General features: G+C 37.3%; 1 protein-coding gene and 1 pseudogene across 1 annotated transcript; one reads left to right on the forward strand and one right to left on the reverse strand.

Annotated features, from left to right (window-relative positions):
* The window catches only part of LOC133737430 (glutamate receptor 2.8-like), a 33,154-nt pseudogene that overhangs the window by 4,440 nt on the left and 1,586 nt on the right, over positions 1-27,128 (forward strand).
* Positions 10,517-12,081, reverse strand: LOC133735659 (uncharacterized). Its single transcript, XM_062163056.1, has 4 exons — positions 11,929-12,081; positions 11,626-11,810; positions 10,931-11,028; positions 10,517-10,832 (listed from the first exon to the last, which is right to left on the reverse strand). The coding sequence occupies exons 2-4, from the start codon at positions 11,737-11,739 to the stop codon at positions 10,700-10,702; spliced, it is 345 nt and encodes a 114-aa protein (XP_062019040.1). The 5' UTR covers positions 11,740-11,810; positions 11,929-12,081; the 3' UTR covers positions 10,517-10,699.

Genomic DNA, 27,128 nt, shown 5'->3' on the forward strand with positions numbered 1-27,128 from the left:
AATTGCAATCATCACAAATATACAGCAACGAACATGTATATTATAAATTGCATCATATTAATGATAACGAAATCAACAACCACATCAACAAACACAACAACATATATTATAAACCTATATGCTACACTAGTACAAAATAAGAGAGAGCTTAGCAACACTCACCAAAAGTGCTTATCTAAGCTAGTTTGCCACAACAATAAGCTTATCTACCTCCACCAGCTTCCTTAGTTCATCCGCCGAAAATAATACAGAAAATAGCAAATGGTCTTGGCAACCAATCCATACCTATAAAAACCATACCCAGAAATTGACAACCTTTGCTTTTCAGATCCGCAGACGTTTGCTGCAAAAGCAATGCAAGAAAAAACATGAATCAGAAATCAAGTAGAGGTAGGAGGAAAGTTTTACAAATTAAATGAAGGATTTCCACTTTATAAAACGAAACACTTATTGAAGAATTTTATTACTAATTGTACGAAAATAACATTATAGACAAAAAAAAAACACTAATGATGCTTTGTAACAGTTCACTAAGACTTCCTACAAAGCAAAAAACACACACCCGATCTCTCTATGGATCGTTCTTTGATATCTCTCTGGATCGCTCTGTATGAGCAGAAAAGCTATGAGAATTAGCTTAGAACAAAAGGCAGTTACTTGGTTGAACCTCAGCAACACCAGCATAAGAAATATCAACTTTGGAGGAGCTATATATTTTTTGATGTATTGTGGTTTCTATACATGCATCAGTTATAGCAGCAACTATGCTAGTAGCAAATATAAAAAAGCAGAAGTACAAAAGAAAATTGAAAGTAAAGTCCACGGTCTTTAATCAATCTTTTCTTAGTACAATATACTTTAGTACAGCTATATGTTTAACGTTCTTTCGACATACACCCTTTAACCCCATTTCATGACCTATCTTTAACTAATTAACTACCCTGTTGTCCCAACCATTTCAGATAATTGAGTATTGCTTTGAAAAAGTCCAAATTGGAAAACAAAATAAGGGAAGCCAACTGAATCAAAGTCCAAGTCATATCTATGTCGAACCAAATTTGAATATCATTTATGTCCTCATGACTGAAATTTATATCCAAAAAAAAAAGAGAAAGAACAGTAGTTAATTGTGAAAAATGTTGAAATTGTAATCTTGGTTGTAGTAACACTTCAAAAACCCAAGATTCTAAACCCTATATAATTTTATTCTATATTTGTGGCTGATGTAGTAAAGCATAATGCCAAAACCCCCATTAAAAATAGAATAGCGAAAGACTGAAAGCCAAATAGGAGACAGAGCATTTCCATGATGCTACAAAGATGGCCATAAGCTGTGCACATCTGATTTCGAATAGGGTAACAATCAAGTTGACAAACTAACTCAGAAAGTAATTACTTTCTTTTATCATTTAGTTTTTCCTTTAGAGTCTGCTAGCACAATTATTATTATTATTATCCAAACAAATAAACTCTTTAGTTTCTATTCTATAGGAAAAACAGAAGGAATAACAGCTGGTTATCCATGAAGAATAGAACTGATTGAACTCTTTGAAACTAAAGTCTATAATCATCGATGGAACAGAATAGATCAGTAATATAATGATTTAGAAATACAATGTTAAGAACTCATTCTTGAAAACAGAACACCTCACAATCTTAAATTGTTCCATGAGGAGTTTAAAATAAAATCTGAAAACTCATGATCATTAGACAAAGATTTCGAACAACTGGTAATGATAGCACAACGATCATGACAAGCAAGTAGTATAGGCCACTATGCACATAAAGAGAAACCACAAAAGTTCCTTCAATTTGATAAAGCCAAATAAACCCTTTTCAAAAACAATTACTACTACTTAGGGATCCATAAACTCCCAACCAGTCTCAACTGTAAACAATTAGCCCAACCAAATGCTAGAACTAAATGGTCCGTAATAAATATGCAAAATCTGGAAAAAAAAAAAAAAAAAGGGGGTGGGGTGGGGTTAAGATAGCTCTTCTGCTTCAGATGGAATCAACTTCATCAATAGGCTAAAAAGGCTAATTACACCTACTGTTATAAAACAGATATGTAAATGTTAATGATACAGCAGCCAAAATTTCATTCTTTCTTTAATATATCAAATGGGTTTATCAAAAGCTAATGGGTTTATCAAAAGCTAAGCATATAACTAAAAAATATGCAAAATTTGAATGACAGCAACCAAAGTTTCAATCTTTCTTCTAAAATTTATCAAAAGCTTCAGACTTTAATCACACAAATGGCTATTCAGCAATACCCAGAGAGTAAAATCAAACAAAGTTGAGTACCTAAAGTTCAGAGGGAGCGGGGTGAATGAGTCGGAGCAGATCGAGCTTGGGCAACCCAAAAAAAAAACACATCTAACACTTCGCACTTCAAGCCTATTTGCCTGAAATCTCTTAACAACCTACTGGGACATGATATCGAACAGGATTTCAGGATTCACACTAATTTTTCTTCTCTTTTCTCATGGTTTCCCCATCATCCATACAATCCCTGACGAACTCCGGCGGGTTCCAGACCATGAAGCTGTTGTTGATGGAGGTTAAGTTTGAGAGGATCTGCCTTCAAACTGCTTAGTAGAGACGGGTTCGTGGTCTGAGAGCGGGCTGAGGGCGGGGCTGATCGAGAGAGACGGGTTCGTGGTCTGAGAGCGGGCTGAGGACGGGGCTGAGAGAGACGGGTTCGTTGTCTGAGAGCGGGCTGAGGGCGGGGCTGAGGGCTGGGCTGAGGGCGGGGCTGAGGGCTGGGCTGAGAGCGGGACTGAGGGATGAGAGTGAGAGAGAGTGATTTTCAGCTGGAGGCGGACTGGGTGTTTTGCTCGATGGAATGGAGAGGGAACGAGTTGAAAGAGTATAAGTGTTAAAAGTATAAGTCAAACCCTAACTAAAGTCAGCTATTCATTGTATCCAAAAAAAAAAAATCTAAAACTCAGACGACATCAAATAAAGTGCATTGTCTGAAACTCATGTAACAACAGACAAATTAAAAACCATTGTCTGAACCACTTAAATCAAACAACATCTTTCAGTAGCCATTGACTTACAAGATATCAGACAACAGACACCTAATAACAGTTGTGTGACTGAAAATAATCAGACAACAGCAAAAATCAACAATTGTATAAATGAACCTTGGACAACATCACATAATAACTGTTGTCTGAATTAATTCATTCAGACAACATCAAAAAAATAAACCATTGTCTGAAACGCTATTGCACAAGAGCCAAGAAAAAACTGTTGTCTAATTCGAAAACTCAGACGACACAATATTTCTTGCTGTCGTCTGATTTAATCAGACGACAGTTAAAATGTTTGCTGTCGTCTGATATGTGTTGTCTGATTCCGAAATTGGTGTAGTGTCATTACGCAGAACACCTCCAATGCCTCCATGCTGTAATGAAGGAACATAAGCACCATCAACATTCAAACACAACATACCAACCATGGGCGGGGACAAGGATGCATTAGCTTTCGTCCTCTTGCAGGTTACCGGTGTCATGCTTCTATTAGCTTGAAGAAACTCTTCATACCAAGCCATAGTGCAAGCAACAATTAATTACTGGTGCTTGTTTAGCATTATCATTCCACAATTTATCATTCCTATTTTTCCAAAGCCCCCATAGGATCATTAGCAGCTTAGAAAAAATTTCAGATGAGAGACTGGATGTCTGTTCCAGTAACCATTCCTTGAAAATAAAAGAAGGAGTAATGGGAACCTGAATAGAGAAAGGAGGAGCTGCAAGGATTTCCTGCGCAGTAGGACAACCACATAGCACATGTCCAACACTCTCTACCTGGTGCGAGCAAAGCAGACAACCCATATCACCAGTATAGCCCTTCTTACTTAAACTCTCTCTTGTTGGTAGCACGTTATGACATGCTCTTCAAATACAGATAGAAACCTTCCCGGGATATTAGCTTTCCATAATGTCTTCCAAAGAGTACTGAAAGGGTCACCAAGAGAGGAAGAAGCAAAGAAACCCCCTATAACCAAATCCCTAGCTACAAAATAGGCGGATTTAGTAGAAAACCTGCCTCTCTTCTCAAACTTCCAACTCAAGCGGTCTCTCTATTTCTACTATTGAGAGGAATACACATAATAGCATCAACAACTTCCTGAGAAAAGAGAAGGTGCAAAACATCCACCCTCCAACTCCTAGTATTTGCATCAATCAAAGAAGAGACAGACTCAATGTCACAAGCAGTCGGTCTGCGCAATTGATGATGAGAGATATTTGGAATCCACTGGTCATTCCAAATATTGATTGAGGTGCCAATGCCAACCTGCCAACGTAAACCAACTTGAGCACAGTTCTAGCTTCCATAATGCTTCTCCATGCAAAGGAAGGGGAATCCCCCATATCCGCATCCAAAAAAGAACCATTCGGAAAGTATCTAGCTTTAAGAAATTTAGACAATAATGAGTTAGGATTAGTGATCAGCCTCCACCCCTGTTTTGAAAGCATAGATAAATTATGGGCATGCAGATTCTTGAAGCCTAAGCCTCCCTCACTCTTAGTCAGACACATCCTTTCCCAAGACCTCCAATGAATTTTGCGATTAGAATCTGAACCTCCCCAAAAGAATTGAGCACAGAGTTGATGCATGTCATCACAGAGACCTTTAGGAATCATATAACAGCTCATAACATAATTTAGAATAACTTGTGCCATAGCCTTAATTAGAATCTCCATACCAGCAGAACTCAAGATTTTGGTGCGCCAGCTGATCAACTTCTTTGTCAGTCGTTCCTTTAAGTAAGAGAAAATTGCTATTTTTGATTTCCCAACATGAAGGGGTAGCCCTAGATATCTGCCATGATCCTCAACGCACTGCATCCCTAAAATAGCAGCTAAATTAGCTTTAAAATCAGGATGCACATTCTTACTGAAGACAACACTGCTCTTCTCCAGGTTAATCTTTTGACCAGAAGCACGCTCATAAACATTCAGGATGGACTTGAGAGTAGCACATTCTGAAACAGATGCTTCTCCAAATAAAAAGCTGTCATATGCAAATAGCAAATGATGAATAATTGGGGCCCCAGGACTCATACGTAACCCTTTCAGTGATCCGTGAGAAATTGCATGAGAAATAAGAGAAGAAAGGCCTTCAACACACAAAATGAATAAGTATGGAGAGAGAGGGTCCCCTTGTCTAATTCCTCTGGATGGAGTTATATAACCTGTAGGTGTACCATGCAGAAGAATAGAATAGCGCACTGTTCTAATGGAACACAGAACATTATCAATCCACTTTTGTGCAAACCCCATCTTAGATAAAATAGCCGTTAGAAAAGTCCACTCCAATCTATCGTAAGTTTTACTGATATCTAACTTGAGAGAGAAAAAACCCTGATTCTGATACCGAACCTTATGCATAAAATGAGAAACCTCAGAGGCAACCAAAGTGTTATCAGATATCAAACATCCTGGAACAAAGGCACTTTGAAGAGGGGAAATTATTGCAGGTAATAAAACCTTCAATCTGTTAGCAAGAACCTTAGAAGCAATTTTATACACCACATTACATAGAGCATTAATAGGCCTGAAATCAGTTGCAATTTTAGGCTCTTTAATTTTTGGAATAACAGTCAAATGAGTAAAATTGCACTCAGAATCCAAAATACCTGTGTTAAAAAATGTCTTCACTGCTAAGCACACATCATGCTGAACAATAGCCCAGTGCTTCTGAAAAAAAACAGGAGACATACCATCAGGCCCAGGTGATTTTATCTAATTAATCCGCATGTTCTTTTGGATATTTTGGTTTGATAAAATTTTTTTTTTTCGGCCAAAGGAAACCTTTGAAGTGACGTGGTGGAAGGGACACCTCCAGCACACATGCCTGCAAAACTTTGTAAATTTCTGATGGGCCATGCAAATGCTTCTTTTTTCTTCTCTTTTTGTTTAGGCCAACCTAAATATAGATTCCTATAATTACAAACACTTCTTACGTAACTAGAATTTTTTGTTTCCTTTGCCTTGTCATGTTGGAATGTTGTAGGTTTCTATTCCTACCACAAAGTACTGTTGTATTATTCTGGCGGTTTGATCTTCCACTTTTGATTTTTGTAGACGTGCCATCTTTAAAGTACAATCTTCTGATATCTAGTGATTGGGTGCGGCTATTGCCACCCTACAATTTTCTTAGTTCACCTTATAAATATTTAAATTATTAAAAGACTATATTACCCAATTACAAAATGACTAATAAGTACACTAATTTTCTAAAATCCAAATCTGTAAAGAAAACTAAATACATAACCAATTAATTAAATACAAGACAAACTAATTTCTCATTACGTAACATTAATCTTCATCTTCTCCACCCAAATTGAATTTATTACTAATTTTTTTAGTCTTTTGTTGCTTCCTCATTAATAAATTCAATTCACAAAATCATTAGTGTTAATTTCATCAAAATCTTTGCAATACCTTTGTGAACACCGAAAGTAAAAATTTAAAACACGAAAAAGAAAAAAACTCAATCTTCAGCATTGCTCAAAGTTGTTAACTTACTAATCTTTTGACATCGATTGAAATAGATGAACATTGAAACTGAAAGAAAAAAATGGAAGTAAATCATATTATGATTTTATTAGGAAACTTTAATAAATTTTATTTTTTTATTCGTACAAATTAAATGAGAGATTTTATTTTTAAAAATTCTTTTTTAGTTAGATATGTCATATAAAAGGATATTTTTGGAAAGAGAATTTGGTTAGATAAGTAAATTTAATAATTGAAATTAAAATGCAGGGTGTAATGAGCAAGTAGGGTGAACAAAGAAAATGATAGGGTGGCAATAGTCGCACCCGTAGTGATTTCATGTTGTTGATCTTGAGCATAATATTTTTTTTTTTTTTTTTTTTTGAATAATGGGGTTTGGAACTCAATCAAGCAGGACGGCTCATCCCCACGCCCAGCGCTGAAATCTTAATTGTTTCCAAAACCTTGAGGGTTTGCAATTTAAGGGATTACTAGCTTGTTTGAGATTAGGATCTTCACATTTAATAATAAAATGGATAGATAATTAATTGACTACAATTTTGGAATTGGTGATCTTCTGTCTCTGTCTCTCCCTCCCTCCCCGCGTAAATTTTTCTCTTAATATAACCTATCTAATAATATGTTCTCTTTTTCATCAATACACAGCTGTAGATCTGATAAACAATAAAGATGTCCAAGCAATCATAGGGCCCGGAACATCAATGGAGGCAAACTTTGTTATTAATGTGGAAACCCAAGCTAAAGTGCCCATTTTAACCTTTTCTGCATCAAGTCCTTGTCTCACTTCACTTGGGAGCTCCTTCTTTTTCCGACTTACACAAAATGACTTGATCCAAGTGAAAGGCATAAGTGGTATCGTTCAGAACTTTGGATGGAGACAAGTTGTTCCCATCTACGAAGACAATTCTTACGGAGAGGGAATCATATACCTTTTCTAATCGATGCCTTGCAAGAATGTGATGCTCATGTTCCCTACAGAAGTGTAGTCTCTGAATCAGCCAGTGATGATCAAATTGAAAAAGAGCTTTACAAGTTAATGACGATGCAAACTAGAGTCTTCGTTGTTCATATGATGAATCTTGATCTGTGCTCTAAGTTATTTTCCAAGGCAAAAAGTATTGGAATGATGAGTACAGATTATGTTTGGATCATGACTGGTGGGATATCTAATCATATAAACTCGATGAGTTATTCAGACCGAAATTCCATGGAAGGTGTATTCGGTATACAAACCGACATTCGAAGAACACCAAAGCTTAAGGAATTTGAAAGGCGGTGGAAAATGAAATTCCAACAAGACAATCCAAACATAACTTTGGATGTTTATGGATTTCAAGCTCATGATGCTATCTTTGCACTAGCTATGGAAGTCGAACAATTTGGAAATACAAGCATCGAATATCAAAATGCGAGTGATTCCTTAAAGGCAACAGATCTTGATGCTCTTAAGGTATCTCAGTATGGTCCAGAACTTGCTAAAGCCCTATCTCGTACTAGATTTGAAGGCATAGCTGGAGAGTTCAATGTCGTAGAAGGGGAGCTTCAGTCGTCAACTTATAAGATAATTAATATAATTGGTGGTAATGTAAAGAGAATTGCATTGTGTACTCCACAAAAAAGAATGGTTTCAGCAAACACAAGCAAAGTCTTTACTAATTCCAGGTGATTCTTTCTCTGTTCCTAAAGGATGGGAGATCCCAACGAACAGAAAGAAGTTGAGAGTAGGAGTACCAGTCAAGGATAGTTTGACTGTGTTTGTTAAGATCACAAAAGATCCTAACACTAAAACAACGGCTGTCACAGGGTTCTGTATCGATGTCTTCGATGCTGCATTGGAATTTTTACCGTATGATCTTCCTTGTGTGAAAATACAAGGACAGAATATGATTTTATGGAAAATAGGAATTGCAATGCACGGATTAATCCTCACTGGGCAGCAGAAACCAAAATGACAAATAGAACACCAGATTTTGGTTACGCAGTGAAAACCTCAAGTATGAGATTAAAAACACTGCGGGGCTCTTACTCTTGAGAACCCAAAATAAAGATTTTTTTTGACTTTGTCAAGGGGAACCCAAAGGCTTCCTAGGCCCAAGATAAACCCCTTCGGCGCATGTGAAATGCTCCAACTGTGCATTGCAGTACAGTGCCTGGCCACTTTGACAGCTTTGGGGTTCGAACCTAGGTTGGGGAGCACACCCAACTAGGCAAGAACCACTAGGCCACTTGCAGTGGTTAACCCAAAATAAAGATCATCATATTAAAAAGGATATGTTCTTTTACAAACTTGAATAGCACTAGCTCGGCTATAAGATTTAGACAAAATCTAACTCAAAGTTTGTCTTCCTTCTAGAACTCCTTTTGTTGAACGATCACCAAATCTCGCTCTTCTTTCTTCACAGTCTCTCTACTGATCTCAAGAGAGGTTTATGCATATGAGAACACAATCAATGACACTTATACATGGACCAAGTGTTTGACTCTTTGTGAAGACACAATTTAAAACTAACATGCAAGACTCCACTATGTCAAAAAGGCCTTCAGACGACAGAACTGTTCTGTCGTCTGAACGAACCAAAATGTGTCGTCTAGTACGATGTCGTGTCTTGGGCGTATCGAACGACAGAAGAGTTCTGTCGTCTGAATTTTCAGACGACATAAAAAATGTGTCGTCTGATGAGTTTTGCATTTTGGGAACATTGTGATCTGTTTCTTTAAAAGCATTCAAACAACGGTTTTGTATTGTCTGATAAACAAAACAATGACAGTATTTTTTGAAATACTATTCTGTGAAGCATATTGCAAGACTTATTTGTGTGGTCTGAATGCCCTTAAATAAGAAATATGAAGACTCATATGTAGTGTCTTCTCTCATACAACGACACTTAAAGGTTGTGCTAATTTACTTTACACGACAATTATATGTGGTCGTAAATTGTATCAGAGGACAATTAAGTGTCGTTCTATGGTTAATTTGTATGACATTTAAGTGTTGTGTGAAAGATTTTGCAATTATACATATGTGATGTTGGGAAATGGTTTAGACAATAGAATTCTGTTATGTCAATCTCATTACGACGACAATTTACTGTCGTTTGAGATTATTTAGACGACAAATTTTTGTGGTCTGAATATAACAAGGACCACTAATAGTACGTGTTTTATATTATCTGTAATCACGTCCAATCACACTTATTTGTTGTTGTTATACACTTTAGCCAGTACTTTGAACTAACTTATGTTGTTGTTTTGGCTTTCAGACTACAATTTTCTGTAGTCCCCTGTACAATTGGTATGCATGCATTCTGGAAATTAAAATTGGCTATTCCTGAAACCATAAAATCCACATCCAAAATCATTCTGAAAATAAACCATCATCGTCTTGTGTACACAAGCCTAATCATGAACATTAGTTCAAATGCTTAATGAATGAAAAATTTCTACTAGACACAAGTTAATAAAGGAACTAGCTAGGTGTACTGCTGTACCAGTTTCACAATATGATCATGAATGGAAACACCCGAATCATAGAAGTGATCATAGAAAAAAGAATGGCCAGTGAGCCTGCAGAGACACAAACCTACTGACCCATTGGCGCTCCACCATAAACAACAACCACCTTTGCTCCATTCTAATAATCAAACTCCTCAGCTTCCTTATATATCTGCCACAGAAAACATTTTATAGCATCAAGCTCCGAACAAAATCAACACCAAAGCTACAACACATCAACACCTCTAAGTCATCGAAATATGAGAACCTCATTAGCCAACTCTCTCGTCAATTAAGATGCCGGCCAGTCTTGCAGAAATGAACTAATATAACATAACCAAGCATACTTGGGGTACTCATGTGCTTATATTTAGCAAGTGTGAGAAGTAGTTCAGTAGCTGGTTTTATTGCCATGGCTTCAGAAATTTAAAGCAAAAAAAAAGAAGTGAAGTTACTGATAACAAAATAAAAGAAAATGATCTTAATGGGATCTGACCGATGTCTAGAAATGGAACTAGGGAAATGATCAAAGGCCTCCATACTTATGGGGTCCAATTTTCCTTCAGCAATTGCAATGGCTATTGATGAAGGGATTTCTCTAGTTCAATTTGTGGTCAAGGAAAATAAATGTGATATGAAACAGGCAAACCTTGTAGGTAAGAATAAATTTAACCTGACAACAAGAAGAAATAAATAACAAAAAAATACGATCCAAGGAAATCAAGTTCTCCATCAAGGGACTCCACAAGCTCTTGTGGTATGGGTCTCATATGCTTGACAATTTTCTTGTCAGAGTCGTATCTGTATGAATGCAAATAAGGTGCCAGGAATCAATAATGAAAAAAACACCAAAAGTTCGAAGCCTTAACAATAAAGTAAGCTATTCTCATATTACTCACACTTGAGCGTGCTGGAAAACTGCAGCTGCTTCTCTGAAAGATCTGGGGTAATCTTCAGGCATTTGATTGCCCTTCTGCAATTTCAAAACTGATAAAGCCTGCAACCAAAAGTAGAAACATGAGACTTGATCTCAGTTCTAAAAGAACAAGAAAGCAAAACAAAATAAAAAATAAAGTTTCTAAATAAGCAAAATTTTATAAGAAAAAAAAAATGACCCTATATGTCATTGCCCCCAAAAATTTTAAGCTTGTCACCTGTCCTCCTTCAACATTATATCATGCAACTCTCCACAGTATAATGTCTAGAAAATAGAGATCAAGTGAAGTCCTTTACAATGTGTAAGGTTACATCAACACCCCTAAGTCACCAAAACTAGCAAACTCTCTCGTCAATCAAGATGCTAGTCTTGCAGAAATGAACCAATATAACATGACAAGCATATTTGGGGTACTCATGTGCTTATATTCAGCAAGTGTGAGAAGTAGTTCACTAGTTGGTCTTACTCATAGCAAAGAACTAAATATCATAAAAGAAAAGTTAAAAGTTCCTTTCGTATATGCGCAATCTTTCAATCTCATAGTAGATGATATTCATTCACAAAGAACACACTACGTACCAAGAATAGCTTTGATAACAAAAAGGTGCAGTAAGATTCCTTGATATCACTTAACAAGCTGCCTTAAACATTACCTACCCTTACGACTAAAAGAATAGACAAAAAGAGTGCTGTATACTCTGCAAAGTACAAGCTTGTGTGTCTCAAAAGCTTTAGTCCTACAAACGATATCTTGATACTAAGGTTGCACATATTTCTGAGTTCCTGCCAAATCACACCTTTTTGATAATCTGAACAATATCCTCATCTTCGAGCAGATGCTCCTATTGCCAAACCAACACAAAACATGCATTTGATTGACACAAGGAATATTTATTAATTTTAATAAATTAAGCACAAGCAAACGGAAGAGATAACATGCTGGATTCAGAAAAAATCAACCTTTCCAACTCTTTGGGGCTTGTGTTTTGCGCTAGACCCCCAAACCAGAGCACTGCAACAAAAAGTGTGATGTTAACTTTCATGACTAAAGATGGGGTATATTGATAGTCCCTAACCAAAACTCTGTCAGTTTTAATGTTCTTATTACCATTTTGGATACCTAATAGTGATAGTCCTCAATGACTTCAAACCATACCTTCTATTTAATATCATTTTATCAATTAAGAGAGAAGTTTGACTACCATAGTCTAAGCGGATATTGTAATAACAGTAATCTGGTACCGCAAAATCGACCATCAATATATAGGTTATTATGGTTATGAACCAAAAGATAACAACAGAAATGAGGCCACTTTGAACTTTTGCATACGATATGAATTACTTGTTGCTTATACCAAATGAGAATTACTAACATGATTAGATCCTAGGCCTGACTCCCCATGGAATAGCTAGGCAGAAGCCAAATTAAGGCCATATAACTATCTAGTGAGATCATATAAGCATGTATTTTTGAAAAGTTGAAGAACTAAAGACCACTTGAAAACAGGAAGGTCTAGAGATATACATATTGACAACAGAAGATTTCAACGTTATTGGAAAAGAATCCAAGCAATTTAAAGTGACCACTGCAAGTACTAGAATCCGATTGAAACTCAGAAACCACAACAATACAGAGATCCTAACTTTGTGCTCAAATGTAGACCTTCTGCTCAGTTTATTAAAGAATCATGCCAACTGGTGAAGGATTGCATTTAACTAGTGCAGAAAAACAAATGGAAATATCCATTTCCATAAACCCACAAACCTACAACCCCAACTTAATTAACAACAATAACTAGGATGCCCCATAATCTATCACAAGAAATACCCATCAACTTATAAGCATTAATCATATGAAATGCAACCTGCTTTAAATTCTGAACTAACTGGCAATCAAAATAACAGGAACTATAATAATAAACAAGCAGTCAACCCAAAATTTCAAAACTAGAATGAGAAATGATTATAAAAGAAGAGACCTGAAAGACGGGGATGGTCAAGGATTCATAGCGAATGGGACAATCAAGCACATCCAGGTCGGTCAAAGTGATGGAAATAGACCTATCCGTGGTGGAAGCAAGAGCAGTTTCTTGAGCTGCCGAGGCGATTAGTAAATCAACAAGAAGTTAGACTTGACTGAAACGAATAACGTATGCATGCAATGGTTATGTTTATTTCCAAACAATAAGTTTAGTTTTTGCATGAAGGTTTTAGTATATCATGAATTATTGGTGACAGCTAATGGGGAAGAATAGTGCCTCTACAAACTAAATTACAGAAAACCATATGCATGTACACTTCCAGTAAACCAAGCATTCAAATACCATATATAATTATCCTGTGTTCAAAGCAATTAAAACTTGATGTTTATTAGTAATGATATCCTCTGTTCAAAGCAATCAAAACTTGCTGGTTATTAGATATGTACTCTCTCGCTTTCTGAACCACACACACGCAAGCAAACATACTCATTTTTGTGGGGGTTGAATTCCAAACTAATACCCATTAACAAGGTACATTCACTGTTGGATAGCTTCAAGTTATGCTTTTCCCAAATAATCTGCTCTCTGAAAGAAAGGGAAAAAAAAATAGCGGTGGAAAGGTATCCTAGTTGAAAAAAGTTTTTATGGTTTCTTGAACAGGAAAGACTTTTCCTCTATAACACTTTTGGAAGAAAATGAGCATTTCCTTAGTTTCTTCCGGCAATGTTATGAAATATAGTCAAATAAAAATACCAGAAAACTTTTTCATCACCATAACTGAAGCACAGTGAAGAAATTAAGTTCTAAAATGTAATATTCAAAAATCTACTAAACAACATTTTCATCAAAACAAACAAGGCAACAGCAAAGCAGTTCATCAAGTCCTTAGACATACAAACAATAAACCTGATACTGAATTGTAGATGCTCCTGCAGATACAATGTAGTTGTAAGCTGATATGAAATCGACAGAGTAGTGAGAAGTTGATATGGAATTGACAAAGCATCTTCAATTCCCCAATCTAAACGTTAGACTAATATGCAAATAACCCATGATTTATAGTTGAAGACCCAATTAGCATCTTTAATGAAAACCCAGATAAGCTCAGCCAAAACAACAAATCAATGCAAAAGGGCAGTAAACATTAAAGCATACAGTTCCAATTACAAGAACAATCTTCCAGCTACAACCAAACCGAAAAAGATTGTCAACAAAATCAAACAGTGCGCCTTAGCTAAACTAGAACATAATTGACATATGCAGGATACTAAGGTTTTCTTGGAAAAAAAAGGTTGATTCTTATAGACCATAAAATTCTGTTTAGATGACAATTATAGCAGAATCACAACTAGAAAAGCTCTGATCCTAAATCTACTAAACATACAATGTGGGACAGTGATATATATATATATATATATTCAAAGCTAAAAGATAAAACAGAAAACAATGTGCATTACCCTTTCATTCCCCTGCATGTTTGAAAGATGTGCAATCCCATTGCTTATCCCATTCCCATTTTGTGTATAGACAACACCATTCTATTTCTAGTGTCCAGAGTAGCTGGTTTTTGCTTGACCTGTCAATCTTTGTTGTCGGTTGGGTGACTGATTACTACTTCCCTGAACAATCCAAGCTTACTTAGTTAACTAACATAGCTCAAGCATTGTGTCTTATTGATTAATAAAAAATAAATATAAAAGGGTGCATCCTCACTTAGTTGATGCAGAATCAAGACATGCTAAAAAAAAAAATTAATAAATAAAAACATTCAAGTGCTAGGGATTCTACCATGACATTGCCAGATAGCTAAAATGTTGGTTCAAACCAGCAAAACTAGTACACAGTTTCTTAGTGACATACTTTTCTAACTACAAACCCATGTAGATATGATAGTAGATATCTCATCAAGAAGTTTGACGCGACTTGAAGAAGAATTTAAACAATGGCAAGCTTGCAGCACATATTGAGTGGAATTGATGTTAACTGATGCAACTTAATTAACTTCATATATAAGCCACTACCATGTGCAAGTTGGTCCCATTTGCTGCCGCTTTGTAGTTTTCAATTCTAGAGGCATTTAGAGATGCAATAGCTGTGTCCAGATTTTGTTTCAATGAGCCATTCTCTTTATTCAATATAGAAATTTGATAATGTCAAATGCCAAAAGTAATGTATGGCAATAAAGTATCAAAAATGGCAGGGGTGTAGGATTTACAAATCCAATTACCTACCTGAACAAGTTAAACAAACAAATAAATTGAACACTATAAGTTGATAGAAGAGCAAACAGGTACCTCTTTTTTCCTTTAGCAAAGCTGCATAGTTTTTTGATAATGCTTTAATTCCTGCCTCAGATTCCTGAAGTCTCTTAATCTCAGCTCGGTATTGTTCAATCTAAAAGGACATAATAGAACACAATAAAATTATTAGTCACAAAATACTCCATCAAATAAGATAAAACCAAACAACAGCAGCAAGAGGAGACAAAGCATAACAGAGAACAAAAGACAATAGCAATGACCAGCATGTAACCCATCAAGACTATAGCCAAATGCATACACAACTCAGAGTCTTCACAGGTACAGATGTCAAAATTAACAAGGATATACATGCAATAGACTACTGCCTCGTTTATAAAAACTATCTATCATTTATATCCATACTGATAGTCATGCTTTTGATTCTTGTAGTTGATACACACATCTCAAACCAACTTTCCAACACCTAAGTTCCTAGAAGTTAAAACAGCTACTGGTAGTAAGATAAAACGCTAACCATCATTGGGATCTTCTTTCAGAATCAAAACACAAACAAATAAAATGTTAGATAATGTTGATAAATATACTTACTGGAAACGTACATCAAACCTCACAAATAAAATACAAAACCCCAGAATCAAAGAAGAGAGATCATGCAGAAACATATTAAAGCAAAAGGCGATTGGCATTATCAAAATCAAATCTTGAATCTTTGTACCTAGAAACAAGAAGATTGAATCAGATAACTCCAAATGAATTGCAGAACCTGGAACTACAGATAAAACCCTAAAATCGATCGAAGACTGAACCATAAAATCAAAGTTTTGGATAATAAGCAACCTAAAATTTGTAGATAAAACCTTAAAATCGATTGAAGATTGAACCCAGTCGAAACCCTAAACTACAAAACGATTGAAACCCTAAATTGCTTACCAATATCCGAATTGAAAACAGCTCTTGCTGGAGAGCTCCATTAATCCGAACATGAAAGATGAAGTAGAGACTAAGAAGAAGAATCGAGAGGGTGAGAGGATGAAGGAAAGAGTGAGAATCGAGATATGAGAGAGCTCGGTGAGAAGGAGAGAGGCTGGTGTTTTGAGTTTTCCAGTTTTGCGGGTTCTAGGTCGAGCAGAGAGAGCTGAGTGAGGATGACAGAGAGCGCGGGGTGGTGTTTGGGTATCTAGTCGTGGTCGAGCTGAGTGAGAAGGAGAGAATGACTTTGAGGTCTCTCTGTCCAAAACCAAAAGTCAAAATAACTTGGAAAATTTTAAAACAAGCTCCACACTTACACAACATTTAAATGTTGTCTGAATGTCACCATATTTTTTAGTCAATTAGGGCTACGCTATTTGAGGGGGAAACAACTTTTGGATATCCCTCCAAATTTGAGATAGGAAATCACCACCTTCTACAACTACACAAATGTGTGGTCTGAATGCTCACCATTTATCCAAATTTGAGATAGGAAATCACCACCTTCTACAACTACACAAATGTGTCGTCTGAATGTTCACCATTTTTCCAAATTAAACCAGTATGGTTTTAGTGTATATTCAGACAACAGAAAAAAAAATTATGTCGTCTGAAAAACTCAGACGACATAAAACAAAACTTATGTCGTCTGAATGTCGTCTGAAGGCATTTTTGGCATAGTGCTCTATCAAAATTCTTGCCTCTCTAGATGTGTAAGTCTGACCGTGTATATTTCAAACTAATATAATAGACCAGCGGCAACCCTTCAATAATTTGGAAAGAAACTTCCCATATATGAAATCCAACAAATTTTAAGGAAAATCAATTAGGAACAGACACATCCTAAAAACCCTAGGACATCAATACCATGATTTTAACAATCAGAAGAATCTTTAAAAACGTAAATACATAAAATCCAAACCCTACTTAGGGATGACAAAAATCCCCAACGGGGCGGAGCTCCATTGGATACCCGCCCCTAATGGGTGGAGAATTCGGGAACAAATGGGGAATGGGGATGGGGATCCCCAATCCCCGCTATATAAGATTGGGGATGGGGCGGGGATGGTATTGTGATCCTCATCCCCAAACCCGCTCCAATAATATATACATATATTTAACTTATATATGTTTTAATTTATTTTTTATAATATAAATCACAAATATATACATTTACTACTTTACTTTAATGGCTACACTTTTACTTTAATGGTGTTTTGACTTTTGCACTCACTGAATTATGATTTATGAATTTAATCATGTTTTAAATTTATTTGTTGTAGATTTTGATTTTAAAAAAGGCAATATGAGAAAAAATTATTTTATTTATTAAATTCTTATTGGCGATGTGGGGCAGGTTTGGAGGCTTAGTCCCCAATGGGGATGGGGACGGGGAATCCCCAATATATTTTTATTGGGGATTGGGGCGGGGATGGGGGTAGATAATGACCCCGGGGAATCGGGGATGGGGATGGTATTGTAATCCCCATCCCCAACCTGCCCCATTGCCATCCCTAACCCTACTTTCCAAAAACGGACTCCACATGAAACTGACTGCAGACTCGGGGATTGCAACACATGTTGCAATCCCATGCTTATGCAAATGCATTTACCTGATTCTCCGAGATCAGTAAAGAGTCTTTGAACTTTGTATGGGAATGCCAATACGACATGTACAAGAATTGTACCTACAATCTCCCCCTTTGGCATTCCTATACAAAACCACTTTATCTCATGTAAACTCCCCCTCAACAAGTACTTGAGGGATTTCACTTGTGAAGCAGCCAACTGATCCTGAAACACTTATCACGCACACATTGTGAAAAATACAAACAGGCATAAAACAGAAAATTAATTGCATCATTTTAACACTACTCCAAAAACAACCACTAGCTTAAAAGAAAAGGAAGTCTAGCCAAACTAAGCAAACTAATCCTAACACGAAACCCAACACAAGTTCAAAAGTCAAACTAACACTAGTCAAAATAAGTCAAAATAAGTCTTCTTCTCCCCCTTTTTGGATAGGTATGCCAAAGCTCACGAAGAAGCTGCAATAGCGTCGCGAAGAGAGTGAAGCTCCCCCCCAATGTGATCCACTCTCTGAAGAAGAGCACCCACATCAGTTTGAAGCTGATCCAACTTGCGGTTCACCACCGTGAAATGGTCAAGCAAGGTCCGAGAGATGGAAGTGGTGTCAACAGAAATACCCTTGGTCTTGCTTTGACTAGAGCTGCGAAGGAGAGAACTCCGGGAGAAAACTTTCAAGGGAGGTGCCATTTCATCAGAATCTTCAAATACAACCCCCTTGGCTTTGCAGACAGCAGTGATCACAGTGGGAAAAACTAAGGCGGCCTTTTTGTGACGACGACCCTCAACAGCAGCTTTCCGGATAGCTGTATACATGTAATGCTCAGGAGGAAGATAGGGGCCCTTGGCATTGAGAACATAGATTAGACGGGCTTCCTCCAAGGTAATATTGCTGCTTTGAGTGGAAGGATAGAGCAAAGTACTAACCAAATGCCCCAACAATCTACAAAACTCACTGAGAGCACCAGCTGAAAGCTCCACGGGAGTGACATCTGGACGATCCTCATAAATCGCAGCCATAACGGTATCAACAGATAGAGCTGCAAACGCCTTATCAATCACAGACATCTCAGAAACAGGGGCAATGAGACCCAACGTTTCGCGGATGGTGGTGGGTGTGAAAGGGACCGAGACACCGCGAATATCCACATTGTATCCAATCAGAGTAGCAACATTAAGCAAGGCAGCCTGCGCAGGCATATTTGGAGAACAACAGGCATAAAACTCTCTAACCACAGTAAGATTAGGAGTAGGCAACACATCCAATACAGATTGCCATTGAAAAATTCGCACAGTCTTAGCAAATAAGGAACCTAATTCAGCCACATTAAATCGCTTTTCATAAACCACAGGACGCAAGCAAGTATATTTTTCATAATCAACCCTTTGAGTATGCATCACAAACCAAGAATCCTTACGGGTTTTCAGAGGGTTGGTGGACCTGGAGGAGGACGGGCAGAGCAGCCGGAAAACCGAGGCCTCTTGGATGGCGGAGCAGGCAAGGGAGGACTGGGCGAACGGCGCTGTAATGAAGGAGAGGCAGGTACAGGCTCAGAAGCAGCGGAGGAGTGCTCGGACCTAGAAGGAGACGATGGAGCTGGGGCCGGAGACGGAGATGGAGAATCCGGCAAATCCTGAGGATTCTCAGCGGAGGTAGGAGGGCCAGAATCCCGAGGTCGGTGGAGGCGATTTGAACGCCGAGAAGGACGAGTGGCCGGAGGCAAGGCGGTGGCCGGAGCTGAAGGACGCTTGAAGGTATGCTTGATGCGAGCCATTGAGAGAGAGAGAGAACGAGCGGCCTCGAGAGGGAATGGAGAAAATTTGGGGAAAATTTGACCTAGCTAACACACTTAAAACACATGGTGAAAAAGAAAAAAAAAAGCAAGTAAAATTATTTTTATTTTTATTTTTTTTAATTAATTTTTTAATTTTTTAATTTTTTTGTGTAATTTCGAATAAGACTCAGAGACATAAACCCACAAGAAAAAAAAAAAACTATAAAAGCACAAAGTGAAGCAAATAGAATGCGTCGAAGTGATCAAGTCCAGAAACTCCCTCTTAATTTAAGATGATATGAGTAATGCAAACATGCGATGCAAACACACAATGATGTTGGACTGTATCCACGGGCAATAACAGACTGAATTTGCATATCTTTTCCAAAAAGAGCAACACCACTTAACCATAAATAAGAGTGCAACAAAATGAGTTTACACGAGTGAAGATATTCTGACAACCACAAGGTAAACTAGAGGATGAGCGAGTATTCTATACCTCTTATGGTGTAAAGTGAACATATCTCAAGATCGGGTGTGAAATAGTTGTGGAAACCTGAAAAGCAAAGCTCACATACGAAACACATTTAAGCACATAAATTTTATTCCCCCTTATAACACCGTGTGGGCATGATTTGGAATTTTTCTTTTTTCCTTTCACACAACATAACTATTTTTTTTTTTTTGTTTAATAAGACTAAGACCCATGTAACGAGTATTACGCTAGCTGCTCCCAAGTCAGATGACTTTAGGGTACTAGATGTAACAAGAACATCCCAAAGAGCACATCTACTCGAGTCAATAGTCTCACAATCCACCGGGGTGACCAAACCATTCCCGTTTCTTCCCAATCCTCATATCGTTCTTCACGACCGAGGCCTGTGTACTTTGGGAATAGCCTGGCCATGCTCCATAAACCAACTACATTTTTTTTATATATCAAGGAGCAACCAACATGAGTAATTTCGTACATGAGCAACCATCAATTAAGACTTACCACCACTTAGAGTATGTGTGATGTGAGGTTTCAAGATTGTAGAGAATATGTTGTTCAAGCTCACAATTACAAGGTGATGTAAGTACAAGTTCAACATGTGCTAGGCACCTTATTGCACACAGATTTAAAGAAAAGTGCATGACCCTTGTCAATCTAAGTTCAAAATCAGCTGTCAGACACTTGGGGATACAAGCCAGCATTTCAATCCTGAATTTCCAGAAACTGAACCTAACAACGCAGAAATGTAAAGAGAATGCACCTATGCTACCATGAAGACATACAAAATGAATGCATGCTGTGATATATAGAAATTAAGGAAGAGTTTCAGAACTTAGAACACCAATGGCACTTCTAAGTGATTCAAATCGAGCATTATCCAATGGTTTTGTGAATAAGTCTGCTAATTGATACTCAATGGGAACAAATGCAAGTTGAAGTTTTTCTTTCTCAACTAAGTCTCGGATAAAGTGATATCTCATGTCAATATGCTTAGTGCGAGAGTGCTGCACTGGATTTTTGGAAATATTGATAGCATTAGTTATCACAAAATATGGTCAACTTACCTTGGGAAATTCCGTAGTCACGAAGCATTTGCTTCATCCATAACGTCTGAGTACAGCAGCTACCTGCAGCCACATACTCGGCTTCAGCGGTGGAAAGTGATATGCAATTTTGCTTCTTGCTATGCTAGGCCACCATGTTGTTTCCCATAAAGAAGCAGCCACCAGATGTACTTTTCCGATCTTTCAAGTTTCCTCCCCAATCTGCATCTGAATAACCTGCAATTTCAACATTAGTATCAAAGGTAAAGTAGATGCCACAATTCACTGTACCTGAGACATAATGTATAATCCTTTTCACTGCCTCCAAATGAGATTCCTTGGGATTTTCCTGAAAACGAGCACAAACTCCAACACTATAGGATATGTCAGGCTTACTAGCAGTGAAATAAAGAAGACTACTAATCATACTCCTGTAGAGAGTTTGATCAACAGACTTACCTGTGAGATCCTCACTAAGTTTGGTACTTGTACTCATTGGATTAGAGACAATTTTTACAGATTCAAGTCCAAACTTTTTCACAAGATTCTCAGCATATTTAGTTTGGGACAGAAACATACCTGCTTTCAGTTGACGAACTTGTAGACCCAAGAAATAATTTAGCTCCCCACACATGCTCATTTCAAATTCACTTTCCATTATGTTAGTAAATTCTTTAACATAAGTATCAGACGTAGAGCCAAATATGATATCATCAGCATAAACCTGAGCAATCATGACATGTTTTTTATCCCTTTTCACAAACAAAGTTTTATCCACTGAACCTCTAAGGTATCCTTTACTCACTAGGTAGGTGGATAAACGCTCATACCAGGCTCTTGGAGCCTGTTTCAAGCCATACAAAGCCTTTTTATGTCTATACACATGATCATGTTTACAAGGGTCTATAAATCCCTGAGGCTGTTCAACATAAACCTCTTCTTGCAAGACACCATTCAAGAAGGCACTTTTTACATCCATATGATACAACTTAAACTTAAGATGACAAGCAATAGCAAGAAGAAGTCTAACAGATTCAAGCCTTGCAACTGGGGCAAAGGTCTCATCAAAATCAAGTCCTTCAACCTGAGTGTACCCTTGAGCAACAAGTCTAGCTTTGTTCCTAGTAACATTACCATGCTCATCACTTTTATTTCGAAAGATCCATTTTGTGCCAATCACATTTAATTCACTAGGCCTAGGAACAAGATACCACACATCATTTCTCGTAAACTGATTCAATTCATCATGCATGGCATTTATCCAATCATCATCATTCAAGGCCTCTTTAACATTCTTTGGTTCAATAAGTGAGACAAAACCACAATTCGAAATTATGTTTATGTTTACTTCATTTTCAGTCAGAAAACAAACAAGTGTAGAATCAATACTTACCTGGGATGCAGCTTGTCTGCGAGTTTGAATTCCTTCATGTAAGTCTCCAATAACATCCTGAGTAGAGTGATCTTTCTGAACTTGTTTGAACCCTGTTCTCTGAACTGGTGGAGGATCAAAAATAGGATCATTTGAGGAATCATCCGTTTCTTCATTCAGTTCCACATTTACTCGGCTTCTTGAGGGTTGATCCTCATCTTGATTAACCTGAACAGTACTCACAGCACAATCATCAATAGATACATTATAGGATTCCATTACAGACATGGTTCACTTGTTGTACACCCTGTAAGCTCTACTATCCAAAGAATAACCAAGAAGTATGCCTTTATCGCTCCTAGCATCAAATTTACCAAGATATTCTCTATCTCTATAAATATAGCAAGGAGAGCCAAAAACACGAAGATGACTTACATTGGGTTTCTTACCTTTCCATAGCTCATATGGAGTTTTGTTAGTACCTGGTCTCAAGAATGCACGGTTTGCAGTATAGCAGGCAGTGCTAATTGCTTCGGCCCAAAGGTTTGGAGTAAGTCCAGCTGAGTGTAGAATCACTCTTCCCATGTCTAGCAATACCCTGTTCTTTCTCTCAACTACACCATTCTGTTGTGGGGTAATTGGAGCTGAAAACTCATGTGAAATTCCATGCTCAAGGAAAAAATCAGCAAACAAAGCATTCTTAAATTCAGTTCCATTATCAGTCCTAACTCTAACAATGCATAAGTTTGAGGAATGTTTTTCATTAGTTATTCTTTTGCACAATCCCTTAAGCTTTCAAATGTATCACTCTTCTCTCTAAGGAAATTCACCCAAGTAAAACGTGAGAAGTCATCAACTACAACCAAAATGTATTTCTTACCACCCATGCTTTCGGTTTGTGAAGGTCCAACAAGGTCCATATGCATAAGTTCCAATGGATGAGTTGTAGTGGATGAATTAATTGCTCCATGTGAGGCACGAGTTTGCTTACTTGCTTTGCAACCGTCACACATCTTGTCTGGCTTGCCACTCAGAGAAGGCATACCTCTTACACTTTCCTTGTGTGAAAGTTTCCGCAAGTCTTGAAAATTTACATGCCCCAGACGCCTATGCCACAGTTCAAGAACATCATCCGATGTCTTGGCTTTCAAACATGTCTGCACTTCAACAGATTTATTAGCAAGTACATGATAACAATTATCTTTTGAACACAAACCTCCCATAATATTTTTGCCATTGTTATCAGTCACAATACATCTTGTTTTATTAAAATTTACATCCTCATAATCATCGGTTAATTGACTAACACTTATGAGATTTGCATGAAGCCCTTCAACAAACAAGACATTTTGGAGATTAGGAATACCTGGTGTATTTACCGTTCCCTTACCCATTACCTTGGCCTTTTTTCCATCTCCAAACGTGACTGATCCAGTTGTGAATTCGCTTGAGAAAGACACAAACCAACTCTTTTCACCGGTCATATGTCTTGAGCACCAACTATCAACATACCAGACAGCACCTTTCTTATCAGCAAGTGCAGTCAAGGCCACGAGACAAGTAGCTTCCACATATTCAAATTCATTGCTAGAGCTGCAAGAGGAAAGCAAACACGTGGCATCAATATATTCAGAAGGTATGTCACAATTATCAATCTTAGCTGTGAAGCATTTAGGTCCTTTCTTAACCCAAGTCGATTTTGTCTTTGTTTCCAGATTCACGGGGATTGAAGCCAGCTTTGCAATCCTGGCAATCAGATTCAGTCCCTCTTTCAACTCAGCTTGCAACGAGGCATGTGAGTTAATACCCATCGTTTTTCTCTGATTTTGAGTAATTAACCCTGCGAAACATATTGCACCTAGGACGTATGTGTCCTAATTTTCCACAATAATGACAAGTAGGAACAAAGTTTTTGGAGTTGTGAGTATACCAGGGCACAGAGGTGTGCATGTCAGAACTTACCGAAAAGCCTTTCTGAGGTGATTGAATGGTTTCATGAGGTTCTGGTCTTACAGTCAATTCGGTGGCAGACTTGATGTCACTAGAGCTTTGTGCCTGACTTGAGGAATTCTCACCTCCCACACCTTTTACAAACACTAAGGGTTTGCAGGACTCACCATTATACCCTAATCCTTCTTTATTACCATGAGCTTTGCCAATTCCCATCATCTTCGAGACTTTTTCAGACCCTATAGAGAATTTGTTAAAGCTTTCCTTGACCCTCAGTAATTCTTCCTGCAATTTTTCATTCTCATGGGTTAGAGAAACATTTAAGGTGGATTGAGCCTTAATTTCAACCTGCAAAACTTTGATTTTGTTAGTAATCTCATCATGCTCCTTGTTCCAATCTTGAGACTTGACCTTACCCTGCAAAACTTTAATCTTATCAACAAGGTTAGTACGCTCATCTTCCCATTCTTTCAAAGATATTTCAAATTTTTGCTCAATTTTTTCTTTCTCACCCCTTCAGAATTCAATTTCTTCTTCAAGTTTATTATTTTTCTTAAGAACACTTCTTGAGGCATTATACAATTGCTTGCATTTTTCATTTGTTTCTTCATCAAAAGTATCATCCTCTAAATCAGAAACATCAGATAATTCAGAATTAAAGGAGGAAGTAAGAGCAAGATTTACCACTTCGCCATCTGATTGAGTGCTTTCATCACTGTCACTCCAAGTAGACTTTAAAGCCTTATTTCCACGCAAATTGTACCTCTTGTTGCCACAATCTGCAGCAAGATGTCCAATTCCACCACACTCAAAATATTTTGGCTTGTCAGGAAAATTCTTCTTTTGGGGAAATTTAGCAAACTTAGAATTTTTATCAAATCGATTTTCAGATATTTGACCCCTTTTTGAATCAGAAAAGTTTTTTGAAGTATTTCCTGAAGATTTTTTGCTTTTCAAAAAAAATTTAAATTCTTTAGTTAGCAAAGCTAAATCAACAGAATCATCAATAGTTTCATTCTTTTTTATGGAAGAAAAAGCAACACTTTTTACCTTCTTTTCAGGTTTGAGTCTCATTTCAAAAGTTTTGAGATTTCCAACTAGTTCATCAAGGGTGTATGTGTCAAGATCTTGAGCTTCTTCAATGGCAATCTGTTTGGCTTGAAATTTTGGAGGAAGAGTTCTGAGAAATTTGTTGACAATTCGGTGCTCCTCAAATGGGTCATCAAGGCTGCGGCATTGGCATGTAACATTGAGAAGTCGAGCATGAAAATCATCCACCGATTCATCTTCCCCCATGGTCATGTTCTCAAACTCCAGTACAAGTCTTTGAAGCTTCTGACCTCTAACCTTCTTATTTCCCTCATAATTAACCTGAAGCAAATCCCAAGCTTCTTTGGCTGTATCACAGTGGCTAATTCTCATCCTCTCATTCTTAGACAAAGCTGTAAATAGTGAATTTCTAGCCTTAAAATCACAATTTCGGTCACGAACTTCCTCTTCAGTTCATTCCTTCCTAGGTTTAAGAATTCTTGTATATGACCCTTCTGCTTTCTTTGATTCTTCTGCCTTGGGTGGGTGTTCCCATCCATTCTCAACAACGTTCCACATGTTTTCGTCTTGAGAATAAAGAAAAGCCCTCATCATAATTTTCCATTGTGAATAGTCTTCACCATCAAACAAGGGCGGGCAATTTATAGAACTGGAGGCTCTGTCACGTTCACGTTCCATCCTTGACCACGGATCAACTAAAAAAGCTTTAGAACCCGCTCTGATGCCAAGTGAAAATACAAGGACAGAATATGATTTTCTGGAAAATGGGGATTGCAGTGCACGGATCAATCCTCACTGGGCAGCAGAAACCAAAATGACAAATAGAACACCAAGTATGAGATTAAAAACACTGTGGGGCTCTTACTCTTGAGAACCCAAAATAAAGATCATCATATTAAAAAGGATATGTTCTTTTACAAACTTGAATAGCACTAGCTCGGCTATAAGATTTAGACAAAATCTAACTCAAAGTTTATCTTCCTTCTAGAACTCCTTTTCTTGAACGATCACCAAATCTCGCTCTTCTTTCTTCACAGTCTTTGTACTGATCTCAAGAGAGGTTTATGCATATGAGAACACAATCAATGACACTTACACATGGACCAAGTGTTTGACTCTTTGTGAAGACACAATTTCAAACTAACATGCAAGACTCTATCAAAATTCTTGCCTCTCTAGATGTGTAAGTCTGACCGTGTATATTTCAAACTAATATAATAGACCAGCGGCAACCCTTCAATAATTCAAAGATTCTACCCTAATTCCCAATTAATTTGAAAAGAAACTTCCCATATATGAAATCCAACAAATCTTAAGGAAAATCAATTAGGAATAGACACATCCTAAAAACCCTAGGACATCAATACCACGATTTTAACAATCAGAAGAATCTTTAAAAACGTAAATACATAAAATCCAAACCCTACTTTCCAAAAACGGACTCCACATGAAACTGACTGCAGACTCGGGGATTGCAACACATGTTGCAATCCCATGCTTATGCAAATGCATTTACCTGATTCTCCGAGATCAGTAAAGACTCTTTGAACTTTGTAGGGGAATGCCAATACATTATGAGTTCATTCCTTATGAAAATTCTAATGGCTCGATGGCTGGGACTTACGATGATTTGGTCTATCAAGTATTTCCTGATGTAAGTTCTTTATCCAAGTCA

The sequence above is a fragment of the Rosa rugosa genome, chromosome 3 (assembly GCF_958449725.1).
Source record: "Rosa rugosa chromosome 3, drRosRugo1.1, whole genome shotgun sequence".
Classification (NCBI taxonomy): domain Eukaryota; kingdom Viridiplantae; phylum Streptophyta; class Magnoliopsida; order Rosales; family Rosaceae; genus Rosa; species Rosa rugosa.